The sequence below is a fragment of the Ophidiomyces ophidiicola genome (assembly GCF_022830035.1).
Source record: "Ophidiomyces ophidiicola strain CBS 122913 chromosome Unknown scaffold_9, whole genome shotgun sequence".
Taxonomy (NCBI): Eukaryota; Fungi; Ascomycota; class Eurotiomycetes; order Onygenales; family Onygenaceae; genus Ophidiomyces; species Ophidiomyces ophidiicola.
The window spans coordinates 203,494-219,383 of record NW_026054649.1 but is presented as its reverse complement, the minus strand read 5'-3'; the positions used below and the strand labels follow the sequence as shown (position 1 = coordinate 219,383).

At 46.1% G+C, this 15,890-nt stretch overlaps 5 protein-coding genes across 5 annotated transcripts; 3 read left to right on the top strand and 2 right to left on the bottom strand.

Annotated features, from left to right (window-relative positions):
- Window positions 1–2,365: 2,365 nt before the first annotated feature.
- LOZ57_002977 (uncharacterized protein) lies at window positions 2,366–3,334 on the bottom strand (the record flags this gene model as incomplete). The annotated part of the gene is made up of 1 exon (XM_049252032.1): window positions 2,366–3,334. One exon carries the CDS (start codon window positions 3,332–3,334, stop codon window positions 2,366–2,368), a length of 969 nt encoding a protein of 322 aa, XP_049108915.1.
- Window positions 3,335–3,986: 652 nt separating this feature from the next.
- On the top strand, window positions 3,987–6,703 carry LOZ57_002976 (uncharacterized protein; the record flags this gene model as incomplete). Its single annotated transcript, XM_049252031.1, has 3 exons — window positions 3,987–4,906; window positions 4,958–6,571; window positions 6,619–6,703. 3 exons carry the CDS (start codon window positions 3,987–3,989, stop codon window positions 6,701–6,703), a joined length of 2,619 nt encoding a protein of 872 aa, XP_049108914.1.
- Window positions 6,704–8,424: 1,721 nt separating this feature from the next.
- On the top strand, window positions 8,425–10,634 carry LOZ57_002975 (uncharacterized protein; the record flags this gene model as incomplete). Its single annotated transcript, XM_049252030.1, has 3 exons — window positions 8,425–9,199; window positions 9,248–9,596; window positions 9,653–10,634. 3 exons carry the CDS (start codon window positions 8,425–8,427, stop codon window positions 10,632–10,634), a joined length of 2,106 nt encoding a protein of 701 aa, XP_049108913.1.
- A 964-nt stretch (window positions 10,635–11,598) lies between these two features.
- LOZ57_002974 (uncharacterized protein) lies at window positions 11,599–12,574 on the bottom strand (the record flags this gene model as incomplete). Its single annotated transcript, XM_049252029.1, has 4 exons — window positions 11,599–12,065; window positions 12,119–12,134; window positions 12,216–12,418; window positions 12,487–12,574. The coding sequence occupies 4 exons, from the start codon at window positions 12,572–12,574 to the stop codon at window positions 11,599–11,601; spliced, it is 774 nt and encodes a 257-aa protein (XP_049108912.1).
- Window positions 12,575–13,543: 969 nt separating this feature from the next.
- BIM1 (microtubule integrity protein mal3) lies at window positions 13,544–14,783 on the top strand (the record flags this gene model as incomplete). Its single annotated transcript, XM_049252028.1, has 5 exons — window positions 13,544–13,557; window positions 13,679–13,750; window positions 13,941–13,975; window positions 14,043–14,120; window positions 14,176–14,783. The coding sequence occupies 5 exons, from the start codon at window positions 13,544–13,546 to the stop codon at window positions 14,781–14,783; spliced, it is 807 nt and encodes a 268-aa protein (XP_049108911.1).
- Window positions 14,784–15,890: the final 1,107 nt, after the last annotated feature.

Below are 15,890 nucleotides of genomic sequence, written 5' to 3'. Positions count from 1 at the left end.
CACATAGTAAAGTAGTTACATACTAAAGACATACTACCTCCTATTCCAAGGCCCTGAAAAATCTATAAGCCTCTAAATTTCTCAACCCTGTGAGCCAGCGGTTATCATTTTGCTTTGGATCAGCTGGCAAGCAACCCAGGCACAAAATAAAAGACGAGGCCACTTACTTAACTAACTAACTAGCAGGTAGCTATCCTAGGAGGAATGCAAATTAGCTTTCTGCCAGCCGCCGGTCTAAAAGTAATCCCATTCGCTTCGATCAATCACATAGATACAGAGCACTCGTTGACGAATACCTTCTATTTTCGGTATATGTAAAAATATATTGCGTTGGGTATTAATAAACCTACCGATTTTGCGGCGTTTTGACGTATCTTCTTGATTCTCCGATTCAACCTGTGCTATCCCCCTTTTGGCTATTTCGTGTGGCCGAAGAATTTCAGACGCTAGCTTTCTCTCATTAAGGCAGCATGCGCTCTCTCAAGATAGCGCCTTTGCGTTTCCCAAAATTCGGCAAATTGTATGTCCTTCATTATTTCCCCAAGGTCAAATTCTTTGTCTATAGTACCTAAGTCAAACATGGTATGATAGTTGGCAAGCATAGCAAGCTCGGTCATCATGCTCGTAGCGTAGTACTCTGGCGCTACGCTTAGATAGTGCCCGGGGTCTAACCAGGCACTTATAATCCAGATAAGGGTCAATGGACCGAGCAGAGAGATTCATTGAATTCGCTCTGGTAACTAGAGCGGTTGCCAGAATTTGATGGTAGTTTAAATTGTCTATTTCCAACAGATAGTCAATCCCTAGTGCACACTGGTGGGGAGCATACACAAGTGTTTCAGCCGAGCGTGGTTGTTCAATGATTGGTGAGATATCCGGTCCTGTGAAGGAAGCCTGAGAGAGAATTTGCTGATCTTGGATAGAGCTTGGAGCTGGTCTGTATCTGCGCTTTTCCCCGTATCCTCCCTGGTTGGTAATAAAGTGAGTGATGAGCCTGGCGTTGCAGGCAATTCACCAAGCTGCTCTAGATTTTCCTTGGTTAGAGTTGTTATTTCTCGAGCATACTCCTCATTGATGGGTGGTGGTTGGGAGCTGAAAGTAGCAGTTGGTAATCGGTCAGAGGGTTGTAGAGAACATTGTATCGAATGTATTTCCCGCTCATGGAATTTCGGACTTGTGGACTCAAGCGGTATACCTGTTGTAGTCATTTTCTGAAGAATTTCTCTCCTCTGATGCCAACATTGAGACGGATGGAACCATCTTAATATACGCACTGAGACAGTGGTGAGCAACGGCTAATTCTGGTGTTTGATTGGGTTTGATTTGATTTCACGGTGCTTTATTCTGCAGACAAATATAGTAGTAGTGCTTGACACGTATGTAGTAATTCGTACATACGTAGTACTCTGCGCGGCTAATCAGGTCTACAAACATATGAGAGGGTTTGCTTGTTGAGTAATTTTTCGATCGTATTCTTAGACGGGTATATGTATATGAATACTTTGGCTGGTTTTATATATGGGGTATACAGGAAGTAGTTATTTCTGATTCTGAAACTGGTTGTCATTTAGTCTCATCACATACTGGAACAATGCCATCGAATTAATGACAGGAAAATCCCTTCTAGATGCGAAGTACGCGATTCTATCGAAGCCCGGAAGACTTCGACGCCCTTTGCTGCAAACCCACGCAAGCAAGTGCAGTACAAATAGATGTCCCGTTCAGAGCTTACTAAATGTGAATAGGCACTGCCTTTACCATGCACCAGAAAAACGGGGCCCTTAGCAGTCTTACCATTAGTGAGCAGAAGAATGTTAGTGCGACGGCAGTACCATGTAGTATAGCCTAGCTGATGCAATCACGTATTGTGTTTGTACAATTCTTCATGGAGCCATAGAAGGAAATTATGTTCGCGTCTTCTTGCTAGAGTTACTGATTATTGTTACGCGCCCTCAAGGAAAAAAGTTGGAGACCATATCGTAGTTTCAGCTCCTAGGTTTTTGCGCCTTTCGAGAGGAAGTTTGCATTGGTTTTGTCGGAGTCTTTTTTACACCCGATGGTTTGCTCACGATGGGTCTTTTTCGTTGCTTCTTCGGCTGTGAAGCTCTCGTTTTTTGTTTCGCATCCTTGATCGTACATACCTTCCGGGCCTCAATATCCTTAATCCGCTGGCTGCGACGCAACGGCAGCGGCACGGAGAATGTTGTTTTAGGCCGGAAGGAATTTCGTTGGCAAACACTCCTACGAGTATGAGTATCCCCCTGTGAATCTGGAAGGAGACAAGGGCATTGAGGGGGCGATGACTGGGCCGGGGGTGCGTTGGGGGTTACTGGAAGGTATCTCTATCAGCCTGTACTGGGTTTTGTTAGGTGATATACGTACCACTTTTGCGGCGTTTTGGCAGGGGTTCTTGGTTCTTCGGGTAAACCTCTATCAGCTTCCTTTTGCCTGCTAGTCGTCTGTGTGGTTTAGGACCAGGTAATTCGTGGTTGCCAACTTCAGAAGAAAAACAAGGCGGAGGTTCAATCGAAACTGCTGCTTTCTGTCTCTCCCAAAGGCAGCCCGGGCTCTCGAGATATCGTCTTTCCGTTTCCCAGTACTCCGGGAATGGTATTTCCTTCATTACATTCACGAAGTTGAGCATTTCTGTACTTGTTGTTGGGCGGTGTGTCAAATTGAACCTCTCAAAGTGGTCGTTGACATGCCTGAGCATTTTCAGATACTTTTCTTGTAGTAGTTTGGCGCTGTGCCTAGAGAGTCCCCTAAGACTTGTGATGTCATCATAATCATCGTCGGGGTCAATGGGACGAACAGAGAGGCGTGCTAGCCTAGCTCTAGTGACTAGGCTGGTCGCAAGAATACGATGATAGTTTAAATTGTTTATTTCCAGCAAACAGTCAATCCCTAGTGCGCATTGGTGAGGAGTATATGTTGTTGTAAGTGTTTCAGCTGAGCGTGGTTCTTCAATGATTGGTGAAATTGCCGGCCCTGCAAATGAAGATTGAGAGAGAGAGGCACTTCGCATGCCCCGTGTAGAATCTTGATCCACCTTTGTATGTACCCTATTCCCCTTTCCATCCTCCTCTGATGATACTAGGGTGGGCGACGAGTCAGGTGTGGCACGCTGTTTTGCAAGTAGCTCTAAATTCCTTTGAGTTAAAAGTACGACCTCTGAATTATGCTCATCATCAATAGTCGCGAGTGTTGAGAGTTCGGAAATGTGGTTTATCGGTCGGTTAACAGGTTGAGAAGGTAAACATTCAACTGAATGGATAAGCTCTTGCTCAGAAGGCTCCGCACTGATGGGACTAACTGGTGTGATCATAGCAGCCATTTTTTGGAGAATGTCTCATATCTGACCCTGACTCTGCAGCGGACGAAGTCATCGTGATATGTTGTTGGGGGAAGGCTAACGATCTAATTTTGGGAATTGGTTGAGTTGGATGCCCAGGGCGCTTATTCTCTAAATTTAAGGCATCAATTTATGATGTTTGTTCTGTTTGCACATCTAGGAATAAACTAGCTATTTTAACACATCATATCACCAAACATAGACCTACATCGCTGCAACCACCACGACTCCCCTCTGGCTAGCTCTGCGTTGCCATGCGTCTAATTCTATATCCAACCCGAAATCATATACTCCACAATGCAACGTTGGCGCCAGACTAGTTTGGAATCTCCTGGCGGCGTGTACGTTAGATAGCGAATGCCCTTGCCAATAGGTACCCCTTGGCATCATTTCCGAAAACTATATGCAGCCCCAGCATATTCTGTTACATATGGATAATTATTTCATATAGCCCGAAATACTGATTTGCTGCTGCACATGTACCGGCGACAATGGGATGCTCCCCATGTAAACCCCATGCCAGCATTTATCCTATCTCGGCGCTTAAAAACAAAGCTTATAGAGGCTATTCGCCTCTCCAATATTTGCATTCTATTATGTTCTTAAATCAACTGCACAATACTTTATTTTTACTATGAACGATCTACCTCGTCTTCCTCCCTGTAGTAAGAGGAAAGTTTCTCTGATAGTGACTTATGGCTCTGGCGAGCTGTCTTTTCTCGAGGCAAATAAAGATGCCGTGCATCCCACTTTATCATCTGCTGAAAGTTGGAAACGCGGACACAACCTCGATGGTGACTTAACGAAGGACGCCCCAAGCCAGGCAGAAACAGAGAAACCCGGAGAATGTCAGCCTGTTCTTCTCTTACGCAACTTACCGAAAAACGGCGGTGCATATACATTCGGCCGACCCACCTCCAAGATAACACCAGACGTTGCTATCCAAAATCAAGTCGTTAGCCGGAGATTGTTTTGTGTTTTCCCAGACCTTCGAAACCGGACATGGATAATTCAAAACCTCTCCAAGACAAAGTCGTTGCTGGTAAATGGCCGTCAGCTTGAGAGGAGAATAGGAAACGACCCTTCTTCTCGTACTACTCTTGAATATGAGAGCCTGAATCGAATAGCTTTTGCGCAGAGCAAACATGGCGCCGATGTGGTTGTTAACATTAAGCCTACCTGGTTTGATAGTTCTGAGTGGCTGCGCGAGTGGAAATGGCAAGATCCTAATCTTCCCGAACTGGAATTATTGAATCTTGATTGGACTTTTACGTCTACATTGGTTTCCAGTACCGGGTTAGTATCACAAAAGGGGACAGCTAAAGCAAAGGCTAAGGGCTATTTGCTTCCAACTATTCACGAGGATGGTCTTCCAACGGTCAAAAGGGGTTATCCGGAGCTGATTTCTATCCTCAAGAGGCCATTTTGTGATGACTGCAGCTTGTTTTACGCACAGGACTTGAACAGGGGCACAATGCTTGTGGCAGAACTCTTCCCCTCGAAATCTGAGGCTGAATATCAAGTAGCTGTGCGAAAGCGGCTTACTCAGGTGCAGTGAGTACTTTACCTTTGGAGTTTTTATTTCAAGCCGCTTACTGGGAACAGAGCTCCCATACGAAGTATACTCACCCCAAAAGCCATACACGTTATTGCGAACAAAGCGTATATTCTTTCGCCTTGTCCTTTTGACACAGATTCGCTTTCAGAGTTGGTTCATAACCAACCTCTCAGTAATAGGTCTACCTATATTCTCCTCCAAGAGCTCCTCACGGACCTTAGGCTGCTATATTATTCTGGTGTTGCGGGCATTCCTCTCTTGCTTACAACCATTCGAATATCTAGCCTCTCTCCGGAAAATCCGCAGATTTGGTTAACTGCGATATCTTCTGCTCAATTCCAATTGGATGAATATCATCTCCAAAAACAGCATTACGAAGACGTGAAACAAGCTGTAACGCTAATTCAATGTTGCTGCTCTCTCTCAAAGCAGCCTTTCAGTGACCCAATTGCCAATAAAATTTATTCAAAATTGCTCTCGGATCTTCGGGTTGAAAACTTATCCGCGGAAGAAACCCTTAGCCGATTCGACCCACTAACTAAGGGCGAAGTCAATACCCCCTTTAGTTCAGCATACTTGAATGCAGTTTTCTCCCTCGCAGAGATCGAACATCGCGGCGAAATATACTATCGGAAGCCCGAGATCGTTCGCATTGCTTTGGCTATCTTTTGCCGAAATACAGAAAAAGCGCTTAATGCACAAAAGATGATCTCATCCGCGAAGACGAGTAAGATTGTTCCAGGATACGAAAAAGAGTTGCTGTCTCTGGAACAAATAACATCTTTGTTTGAAGATCTTGGCAAGCCGTTTAACTTCCATGTTGAAAAAGTTGACCCTATTAAAAAGCGGAGAAGGGAGAAGGATGAGATGAGAATTGAGGGCTTTCGAGTAAAAATGGAAATTATTTATCACTCACCTTCTAGAATGTGGAATGTTTCTCATTTACTCCACGGTCTCAACCCCCAAAACTCACTTGAACTTGCAGCCCTGTGCGAAGGTGTTGAGGTAGCAGGGGACTCTGATTTTGAGGGTATCTACGTGGACACCAATCGCTTCCAGGCCGTTTGTTCTAAGCTTAATGTATCAGGTGTTCTTGAATTGCCAAAAATTGCTGATTTTAGAGACGATACGTTCCAGGGAATTATGGGGCAAAGCCGGTATGTTGTAATAGCGGACAACGCATTGATTGGCACGGCTTTTTTCGACCGATCAGAAAGGATAATGAGCTACGTTGAGGTTAATTACACTGAGGCGGACATTGGTAAAGCGTTTCCATCAAGTACCTTCAAAGGCGTACACCGAGCGATATCATCCTCTATCTCTCCATTAACGGCCCTGACATTATCTTACCGGGGCGTACGGGAAATGGATTTCGCGACTCTTAGTGAAGAAGAAAACCTGGCCGATGTCGATGACAACTCTGATGATTCACAACGCACTATTAAGGAACCAAGTCAGTGCCTCAAAATCCAAAATATGCGGGCGCAAATGACCGAAACATGGGTATCGGAAATTCCGCCAAAGAGGAGGCGGTCTAACGCCAATGAAATTGGTTCGCAATTCAAAGCGGCCCAACAGGTTTATATATCCGTAGATGAAGAAAATGACTGTGCGTCGCGCTACTCTTTTCGCTCCAATCCCACAACCATCTCGATGTCAAGGTATGTACTTCAGCACTATGATATCGTATTGCCACTGACCATCAAAGCCGCAAACCGAAGCGTTCAACTTCCTCACAAACAGATGAAACTCACATACAAAAGTATGTTATTAAAGAGGATGTGGATTTTTAGTAGAAATGTCGGCGATCCCTAGACTTTATGAGGAATTATTGATACCATGCATGCACTTTGACTTGATACGGGACGCGTGTCTTAAAGTTCATAACTGGCGAGCCTAGGGGAACGGCATTTAAAATTTTCTAAAAGAGGTTTCGTACGCACTAGGAGCTTTGGTTTAGGGTGTATATAAACACGCATTGTTATTTTACTTTTTTATTCATTGTTGTCTATCTCGATCGAGTAAAATATATATACTGGGAGTAATGAAAAAGAAAACTTTTGTTCATCATGTCTATCATTCTTTTGTCAATTCTTATTGCATGTATGTTTGTACTTCGGCGGCATGGATACCCAAAGCAAAGGCGAACAGAGCAAAAAGGTGATCACGATCCAGCAAAGGTTCTCATCCCAGTTTTATGAGGGGTCCCCTATGGCCCGTGGTTTGATGGTATGTTCTTGCCGCGGAATACGTGTGTTTTTTATTCTGTCTTGACAAAGATCGAACTGGCGCCCTGCAGCCCTCAGTGACGTACTATTCCGCCCTATGAGGGTGATTGTGTGGGTGCTCGTAGCTGTGGAGCGTGGGATGAAGCTACTACGCCACCGGATGCCGCTTCTTTGCAGACAACTTATGCTTTATCCTTAGTATAGTTAAGTATGTATGTATGTATGTATGTATGTATGTATGTATGTATGTATGCATGCGCATACATCCAAGCTCTCTTGGTTGACGCTGGTCATGTTTTCAGCCACGACGGCCAGGTAGGGTGCGGAATTTTCTGGTTCTCACCAGGTGGATGTCTTGGGGACACCAAAAAGAGAAAGGCTTTCCTGGTAGGATAGAAGCTTCCTATCGGCACCAGAATACTGTGCCATCAATATGTATCATCCCTCTTCCGATAATCATACACCTGGCTCCCACCAAGTTGATCCCTTCAGTGCATATTAATTGGCTAGGAAAGGGGGGGGTACGGGGCATTTGCAAAGAAAAACTCACATATACTGGGAGTGGAATGCAAGACAACTTCCTGATTGACCTGGGAAAATTCCAGGTTGGATATGGGTATCTGAAGCAAGTATGTATGGTGGCGGGATTGACTGACATGACATTTCTGAGAGTATAGTGTGAGTCATAGCTATCAGTACATAAGGCAGGTGCCCGCCGCCCATCATGGCTCGAAGCACCATCAGCACTCTCAATTTTTGATTCCCCTCAATCTCTCGGAAAGCACACTGATTCCTCTCATACCCCCCTCAATAGCCCCGTGTTTCCCCTTTTCCAGGGGGGCAAACCGCGCTTTTCCGCTCCCGGCCTAGTGCATGCAAACCCTTCGTGCGCCATACCGAATCCAGCCTAGTGGAGACAGCTTCTGCAGCGCCAGCAGAAACGAACGAAATTGTTTTTACGCCTGTGATACTCCCTCCTGACTGTCTGACCTGCCCTTCTGCCACTTTTGCCTGTCAGCTTCTGCGCTCGCTTGACTTTTTTGGCATTTTTGCACACTCGCTATTATTTCTCCTTATTCTTCTTTTCCTCTTTGTTTTTTGTCTGCATATTGGCGTCCGGGTGGCCGAGGAACCGAGTATCGATTACAAGGAGCGCCTTGCGCCCCAACACCAGCCAGGTCGCGTCAACGCCGCCATACGGGACTCAGCCCTGCTACTGTTCTCTTTCTCTTGAAGAATAATATTAGACTACGCTTTACTTTTTCGTCTCCGTCTACTTCGTTTCCATGTCTCTCAACGTTGCAAACAACCCGCAGTCCGTTCGACGACGAGCGTCTTTCATGTCGAGAACGCGCCCAAGAACCTCCGCAGATGATCAAAGCCCAAATCTACGACCTCACCATTTTAATGCTCCTTTGTGGGCTTCGGGTGGAGATGGGAACTATAAAGCACCGTCCAGGCACGTTATTCACGAACCAGTAGCGCCCGATTGCCGTTACGGAGCCGCAGCAGTGGAGAGAGATATGCTCGACTCATTCAGTCCGAACGGTGGCACACATCGTCAAAGCAAGAGCATTTCTTGTATTCGATATGGAGTTGGTGAATTACGAGCCGCGGTTCGACGTTTTTCCTTTACTATTCGCCACAAATCGCACAGGCATACGCTGGAAGTCCCACTGGTAGGAGGTCAGGGAGACGATCGCATTAAAGGAAATGGAGTATTCCGCAATCATTCTATGCATAGAAAGTCATTCAGCAGTTTCTATACTTTACACCGATCGCCGTCCAATCCTCCCAACACTCCGCTGCCAATCTCTCCAAGGAGCCCAGAACTCCCTATATTCTCCGAAGAAATACTGGGGGGAGAAGCAGCCCGTGCTGCTGCCGCTACGCAAAACGAGTTGATCAAGTTGGAGCGTGTTTCGTCAAATGCAGATAGTGTCGATTTTAATGCTAGCCTGGGTTCCACCAACAAACCTTCACTAGACTCGGAGAGTGGAATTGAAATCAACATTCAGGATATTGGACGCTGTTCTGATGATTTGGATGTCGTTCGTAAAGGTCGGTCTTTGTTTACTACCAGGTCTTCATAAACTAACATTTTTCTAGACCCGGTGTCTTGCTTACCAACAGAATTGATGTGCAGTATTCTATCTTTCCTCGATGCCGAGTCACTAAAGAACGCAGAACTGGTTTCTCAGGCTTGGTATATACATGCTTCCTCTCGACATGTTTGGAGAGATGTTTTTCGTCATCAATATAAGCGACACTCTCGCACTACTAACGACAACGGCCGCAAGGCTATGTCGACGGGTTTGGGAAAAGTACGACCAAACCAGGACTGGAAGAAAATGTATGCCGTTCGACTGGCCCTGGAGCGTCGCTGGACGGAGGGTAAAGCTGCTGCTATTTATTTACATGGGCACAAGGACAGCGTTTACTGCGTTCAATTTGATGAGTATGTCTTCCCTTTTAAACCGGCTTCATTTTAAATCAAATACTAATATTTCTTAGAAATAAAATTATTACCGGCTCTCGCGATAGAACTATTCGTATTTGGGATGCCCATTATCCGTGGCCTTGCTTGAAGGTTATTGGTGCTATTCATGACCGCAATGAAAGCCCTCACATTGGACCGCTGCCCATCACTCCCCAGCCCGACGCTCCTGGCAGTACACCATTTATTAGCATCTGTCCTCCTGTCAAACCTGCCAGCGAATTAATGAAACAGAACCCTGAACCCCAGGATTTCCATCGCGCTTCTATTCTTTGCCTTCAATTTGATGATGAAATTATGGTGACCGGCTCGTCCGACTTTACCTGCATTATTTGGGATATCAATGATGACTACCGACCAATTCGTCGGCTCGAGGGCCACCGCGCCGGCGTTCTTGATGTTTGCTTTGATAGCAGATATATCGTTTCCTGCTCCAAGGACACTACCATTTGCGTCTGGGACCGACACACGGGGGAGCTTATCAAGAAACTTATTGGCCACCGCGGCCCCGTCAACGCCGTTCAGCTTCGTGGAGACCTCATCGTTTCTGCCAGTGGCGACGGGATCGCCAAACTCTGGAACATTACATCCGGCCTCTGCATCAAAGAATTCACCAGCCGCGATCGAGGTCTCGCCTGCGTCGAGTTCAGCGAAGACGCACGTACCATCCTCGCAGGCGGTAATGACCAGGTTATCTACCAGTTCGACGCTAACACAGGCGAGCTTGTCAACGAACTCAAGGGCCATACCAATCTTGTCCGATCGTTACACATGGATAATGAAAATGGCCGGGTTATCAGCGGCAGCTACGATATGAGCGTGAAAGTATTTGATGGGAAATCTGGCGATCTCTCAATCGATCTTCCTGGCTGGACCACAAGTTGGATGCTGAGTGCAAAATCAGACTATCGACGGATCGTGGCGACTAGCCAAGATTCTCGCGCTGTCATTATGGATTTTGGGTATGGGCTTGATGGGATCGATCTCCTGGAAGAATGACAAATATTCCATTTGGTTGATATTCTTTTATGATACTAATTGCTTCTGTTGCCATATTATTTTTTTGGCATTTTAATTTCGCTTCTTTGTTTTAAATTCTTGAACATTACATTCTCTATAATATTGGGTTTTATATCTTGCATTGTCTAGCATTTCGGGGTCTAGTATCGTTTTCTTTGAGAATGAGTGCTTTGCATTGAGTTTTTCTTGGATGTCTTTATATAAATCGGGTGTTAGTTGTTTGTTGGTGGGCATTTTTTGTTGATCTTGATGTGTGTGTCTGTGATGTTACCATTCTTATTTTTATTTTTTTTTTTATTCTTATAATCTTTCTTTTCTTTTCTTTCTTTGTCTCTCTTTTTTTGGCTAACTAGTGGGCGGACTGGATACTGGTAAAAATAATGGTATGGGGTCGGGAGGGTTATGCAACATGCTTATCTTTTCTTTCTTTTCTTTTTTTTTTTTTTTTTTTGATACAGTACATATTGTAATTCGCATCTAGACCTTTTTTGCTCCTATTTTCATAATGAATGTTTATTGTTAGCTTTTATGTCGTTATATTTGCAAATATCTTCCCGTAATTAAAGCCCTTACATTGTCTTAACTCACTGTCCATTACCATTGTATAGCAGAAGTCGTGTCTTTTTCGAGGGCGGGTTCTACACCACCGGAGTCTCAATCCCCTTGATTCGGCCGCAGACCTTGTCGCCAGTCAAATTCTCGAGGCGAAGCAGATACGCACCGACTCCCGAAGCGTGTCCTGCTGCGAGAGAGGTACCGAAGTATGTTGTGCTTGTACAGCTTTTCCTCTGCATAAAAGAAAGGGATAGAATTTGCCCATTGAGCCCCAGTTCGAGAAATAGGCCACTTCGTCGTTTATGGTACCTGCAGCAATGGTACATACGCCTCTAGCTGAAGCTGGGGGGTTATTCCTCGCATTATGCTAATGATATGGTCAGGTACTCTAGTAAAAGAGATGCGGGATAGCTCTCATATTTAAACCATCAACAGCAGCTGATGCAAAAATACCAGACTGCACCGCTTTCTCTGCAACATCATTGGCGGCTCGCGAAAAACTTCCACTGAGCCATAGGTGGACGACGGTTTGCTTAACAGCATGCCTATCTGTAGCGTTTTGAAGACACCAGTCAATTCCGGAAACGAGTTTACTAACCGTTCCTATTCCTTTTGCATCGAGAATCTTGACACTGGCAATCTTTGCCTTCTTCACAACTCCATATTTTATACTAGCAGTGAGAGATGCAAGGAGAATACCATGACTATTGTTATCCGTATTAACGGCATCCACAAAGTTGGCACCCCAGATAGCACGGCCACTAAACTGCAGGTTGTTTACGTCGACTCTAGTATCAACCAGTGTGATATCTTCTCCAGCGGACTCATCGTAGATGTAATTTGTGGCATCAGGGGCTTTGTGGGAGATGCGAGCGAGGTTCCATCCGACAATTCTTTCTTCAACTCACCCCCTTGCATGAACAACTTTTATCGCGTTCAATATATTTCACCTACAGAGTAGTTGTGTTAATGTATAGCCAAGGCAAGTGTATAATAACGGCATACCGTTGGATCATTTGAAATGCTGATGATCGTTGACTGATCAAACATACCACCAAAACCTTTAAGCCCACCAAAATCGAAAAAGTCGGCATTAGGGAGTTGTATGTAATGGCGATATAAGGCTACGGTAGGGAAGTCATACCCCATCACAGCAATGTAAGAATCAGGGATGACATCTTCAGCGCCCCCAGCAGAGAGAATATCAGCTGTATTGATAAGGGAGCAAAATAAAAGCCAAAGTGAGAGGGATTTAGTAACAATTGCGTCGACGAACGCCTGGTCTGAGCGTTCTCCGAAGCACAGCCTTCATAAAGGGAAGAGAGAGGTACCTTTGAAGGCACACAATGTATCGACAGGTTCATGGTGTCAGCTGAATCTCGTAACAGCGATATAGTTAGTTATTCATGGTACACTGATGCTCTTCGTATAGCTCTTTTGCTGGGCCTTTTCTTGTCCGTATCTGTGTGACCGGGCCCTTAGAACGATGAAGAGATACTCCGTACCGAGCCGAAGAATATTCTGCCCGGATACTTGCCGATCAATCTTAGGATACGGGCATAATGAAGGGTGTGAGAGTTATTCTTGAGGTAGTCCATGCCTGTAGCGAGCAAGCCAGTTAATAATAGGCATCCTGTCACTGCGCCGTGTGAGGCTCACGATGACTGCTAGTTCTTCCTATTTCACTGCGTGTTATGAGGTGAGAGAAGAAGAGAAACCCTTGCTTGGGTAAAGGCGTAATTAAAGGGCATGGGAGATGAGGCTCGTTCCGGCTGCAGGAGGACGTCCAGGTAGCGATAGGCACCGGATCCTGGGATTCTAGGCGTATGTAGCTTGGGAGCGGCAGAAGAGCAGGCCCATGCGCGTGGAGATGGGCTGAGGAGAAGAGAGAGTCCGCTCGTGTGCTCAGCTGTATGGGATCAGCACCATCAAAGTCATGCCGTTAGTCTCCAGGCGACAAGCGCCGACTTCGCAGAACAGAACACAACTCGCGTTGGGTTTGCTTGGGCGGCCGAGAAACTTCACAGCCTTCCAAGCAAAACAAAAACAACCCTTCCATAGTTCGCTCGCAGTGTGTCCCTCCAGACAACAACTGCAACACCATCCCCCTCCATCACTTTTGCTCCCATAACCTTTGATCCCGGCCAAGAAAGAAGCTGGCCCTTTCATTTTGGGAAGCTCTCTACCATTGCGCCTTCGCTCCAGCACCCTCTTCGAACCCCGCCATCTCTCCGTGGTGTGTATAAATCTTTCAGGGCAGCCCCCTCTACACTAGAATATGAACCAAGTACTGATGCCATTCTTGTAGCTGTAACTTCTAGAATCGTTCCATCATGGGTGAATCCAGGTACGTCCTCCCCTGCAACGCTTGCAGCCGCCACGTTTGATTTGCTGCTCCCTCGCTCCGTTTCCTTCGCAAACGATCTCCTGGTAACCCACGACGGCTAACGTCTAACTGTTCCATGCAGACAAGAGCTACTGGCATGGCTGAACAATCTCCTCCAACTCAATATCACCAAGGTCGAGCAATGTGGTACTGGGTACGATCGCGGCCCCCTTACGTTCTTCGTTTCCACCCCTTAATCGCATATCGAGTGAAATTTGAGAGAACTTCACCATCATTGTTGCCGTGATGACTTGAGATTACTTCTATATTCATTACAAAATTGGGAGTTTGAAGCTTGCCGTTCTGAGATGCACTGCTGACTGAGAAATTGGGACTTGGGACAGGGCTGCGTACTGCCAAATTTACGACTCAATATTTTGTGAGTACTGATGTTCCTGGGATAAATTACCAAAGTGCTTCAGGTTGTGTCTGACAGTTTGGCCTAGTGGATGTACCAATGTCACGAGTCAAGTTTAATGTCAACACCGAATATGCCTATATCCAAAATTTCAAAGTCCTGCAGAGTACGCCTGGCCACCTACTGGAATGGGTAGTTACGTTTTGCTAACCGCCCTTTAGACATCTTCGCACGCCATCAGATAGATCGCCCCGTCCCCGTTGAAATGCTCATCAAATGCCGTATGCAGGATAACCTCGACTTCCTCCAGTTTACCAAGCGATTTTGGGACCAGAACTACCCAGGAGGGGAGTATGATGCCGTGGGCCGACGAAAGGGCTCTGGAGCGCCTCTTGCTTTAGCCTCTTCATCAAGACCTGGAACATCGTCCGCTGCCGGTGGCCGTCGCGGCACTACTCCTACCGTGGGTGCTGCACGGCCCAGAGTTGGCGGCGGCGGCTCAGCAAACACCGCAGCGCTGACTCAAGAGATCAATGCCCAAAAAGAAGCGATCGCTGGCTTGGAAAAAGAGCGTGACTTCTACTTTGCCAAACTTCGGGACATCGAGGTTTTGCTACAGCAGGCTGTGGAGGCGGATCCCGACCTTGAGAAGGAGGAAGATTCTCTCATCAAGCACATTCAGGCCATTCTGTATTCGACAGAGGTTAGTGCACACGGTGATGTTCGAACCGCGATTCTTATTGTCTGGAGATATACGCGATGTTATTCTGAAAATGCTAACGGATTTGGTTTTTTTTTAGGAGGGATTCGAAATTCCGGCCGAGAATGAGGCCGCTGCTGACGAGTTGGAGACATTTTAAAACGAGAAAAAACGAGAAAACTAGCGCCGCCATTGCTTGTGAACATTATGATTTGGCCGCTTTTTGATGACCCTTTCGCGAAATACCATTGCATGCTCTACTTGTTTATTGTCACTGAGGTAGCTAGCGGGTTCTACCAGGGTAGTTTGCCTCAGGCTGTTCCTCATACCATTTGTCTTTGTTATTTTATTTCATCACAGCGTCCAGTACAGCGCCTTTTCAGTCTCTGAGGCCCTAGATAACGTGGCTGTCATTTGGAAAGGCATCAATGGAGCCGTTATTCTTGAGTGGATTCATCTGTTAAGTGGACCAAGCGAACTTAGCGTGTAGATCTCAACGCCCTTGCTAGCGTGTGCACGGCCACTCAGATATGACTTCCAGGATCTGGTTTTCCATGGATCCCTGGAACGGTCCTCGCCGCAGCTGTTTGGCTCACGCGAGATGAACCGGCTGACGCGCCCCAGCCAATGACACGCGTCCGTCCGCGGCCCGATCACAGACGCTTACGACCTGCTGTAAAAGAAATAAGGGCTACAGGCTGTATGGTGTTATGTCTCTTTTTCTTACGACCCATACGCCGGGAAGTAGTACGGAGTACTCCGTAGAAGTCTCCTCTCACCCGATGGATTTCGTTGCTGGCAAATCAGGATGTGCTATGCAGTGCGTTTGATTTTGGGGAAACTTAAGATTACATTTGCTGGTGATAATGCATGGCTTCCCTCTCGAAGAGTCAACCGCCAGCCGTTTGACTTCATCTAATTAGCTTAGTATGGGCGACACGATTCATTGAGTACCTAAATTTCTATGCTTAGCCTCTATTCCATCTGGATTCGGCAATATATTTTCAAGCCAGGGGTGCTGCAATCCAGAGGGATCACTAAGAGAATCAGTAGTATGGGGCTCAACGAAACGAGCTAAGACGAAACTCCAGGCCTTGAGAGTCGGTGATTGCATATCAACATTATTAGAAATCCGAATGGTATCTGCAATCGGATTGAGTAATTAGTTATTCCCGCACACAAGAAAAATATTATGCGTTAATACTAGTGAGCTTGACAGTCCACGTCACCAAATGC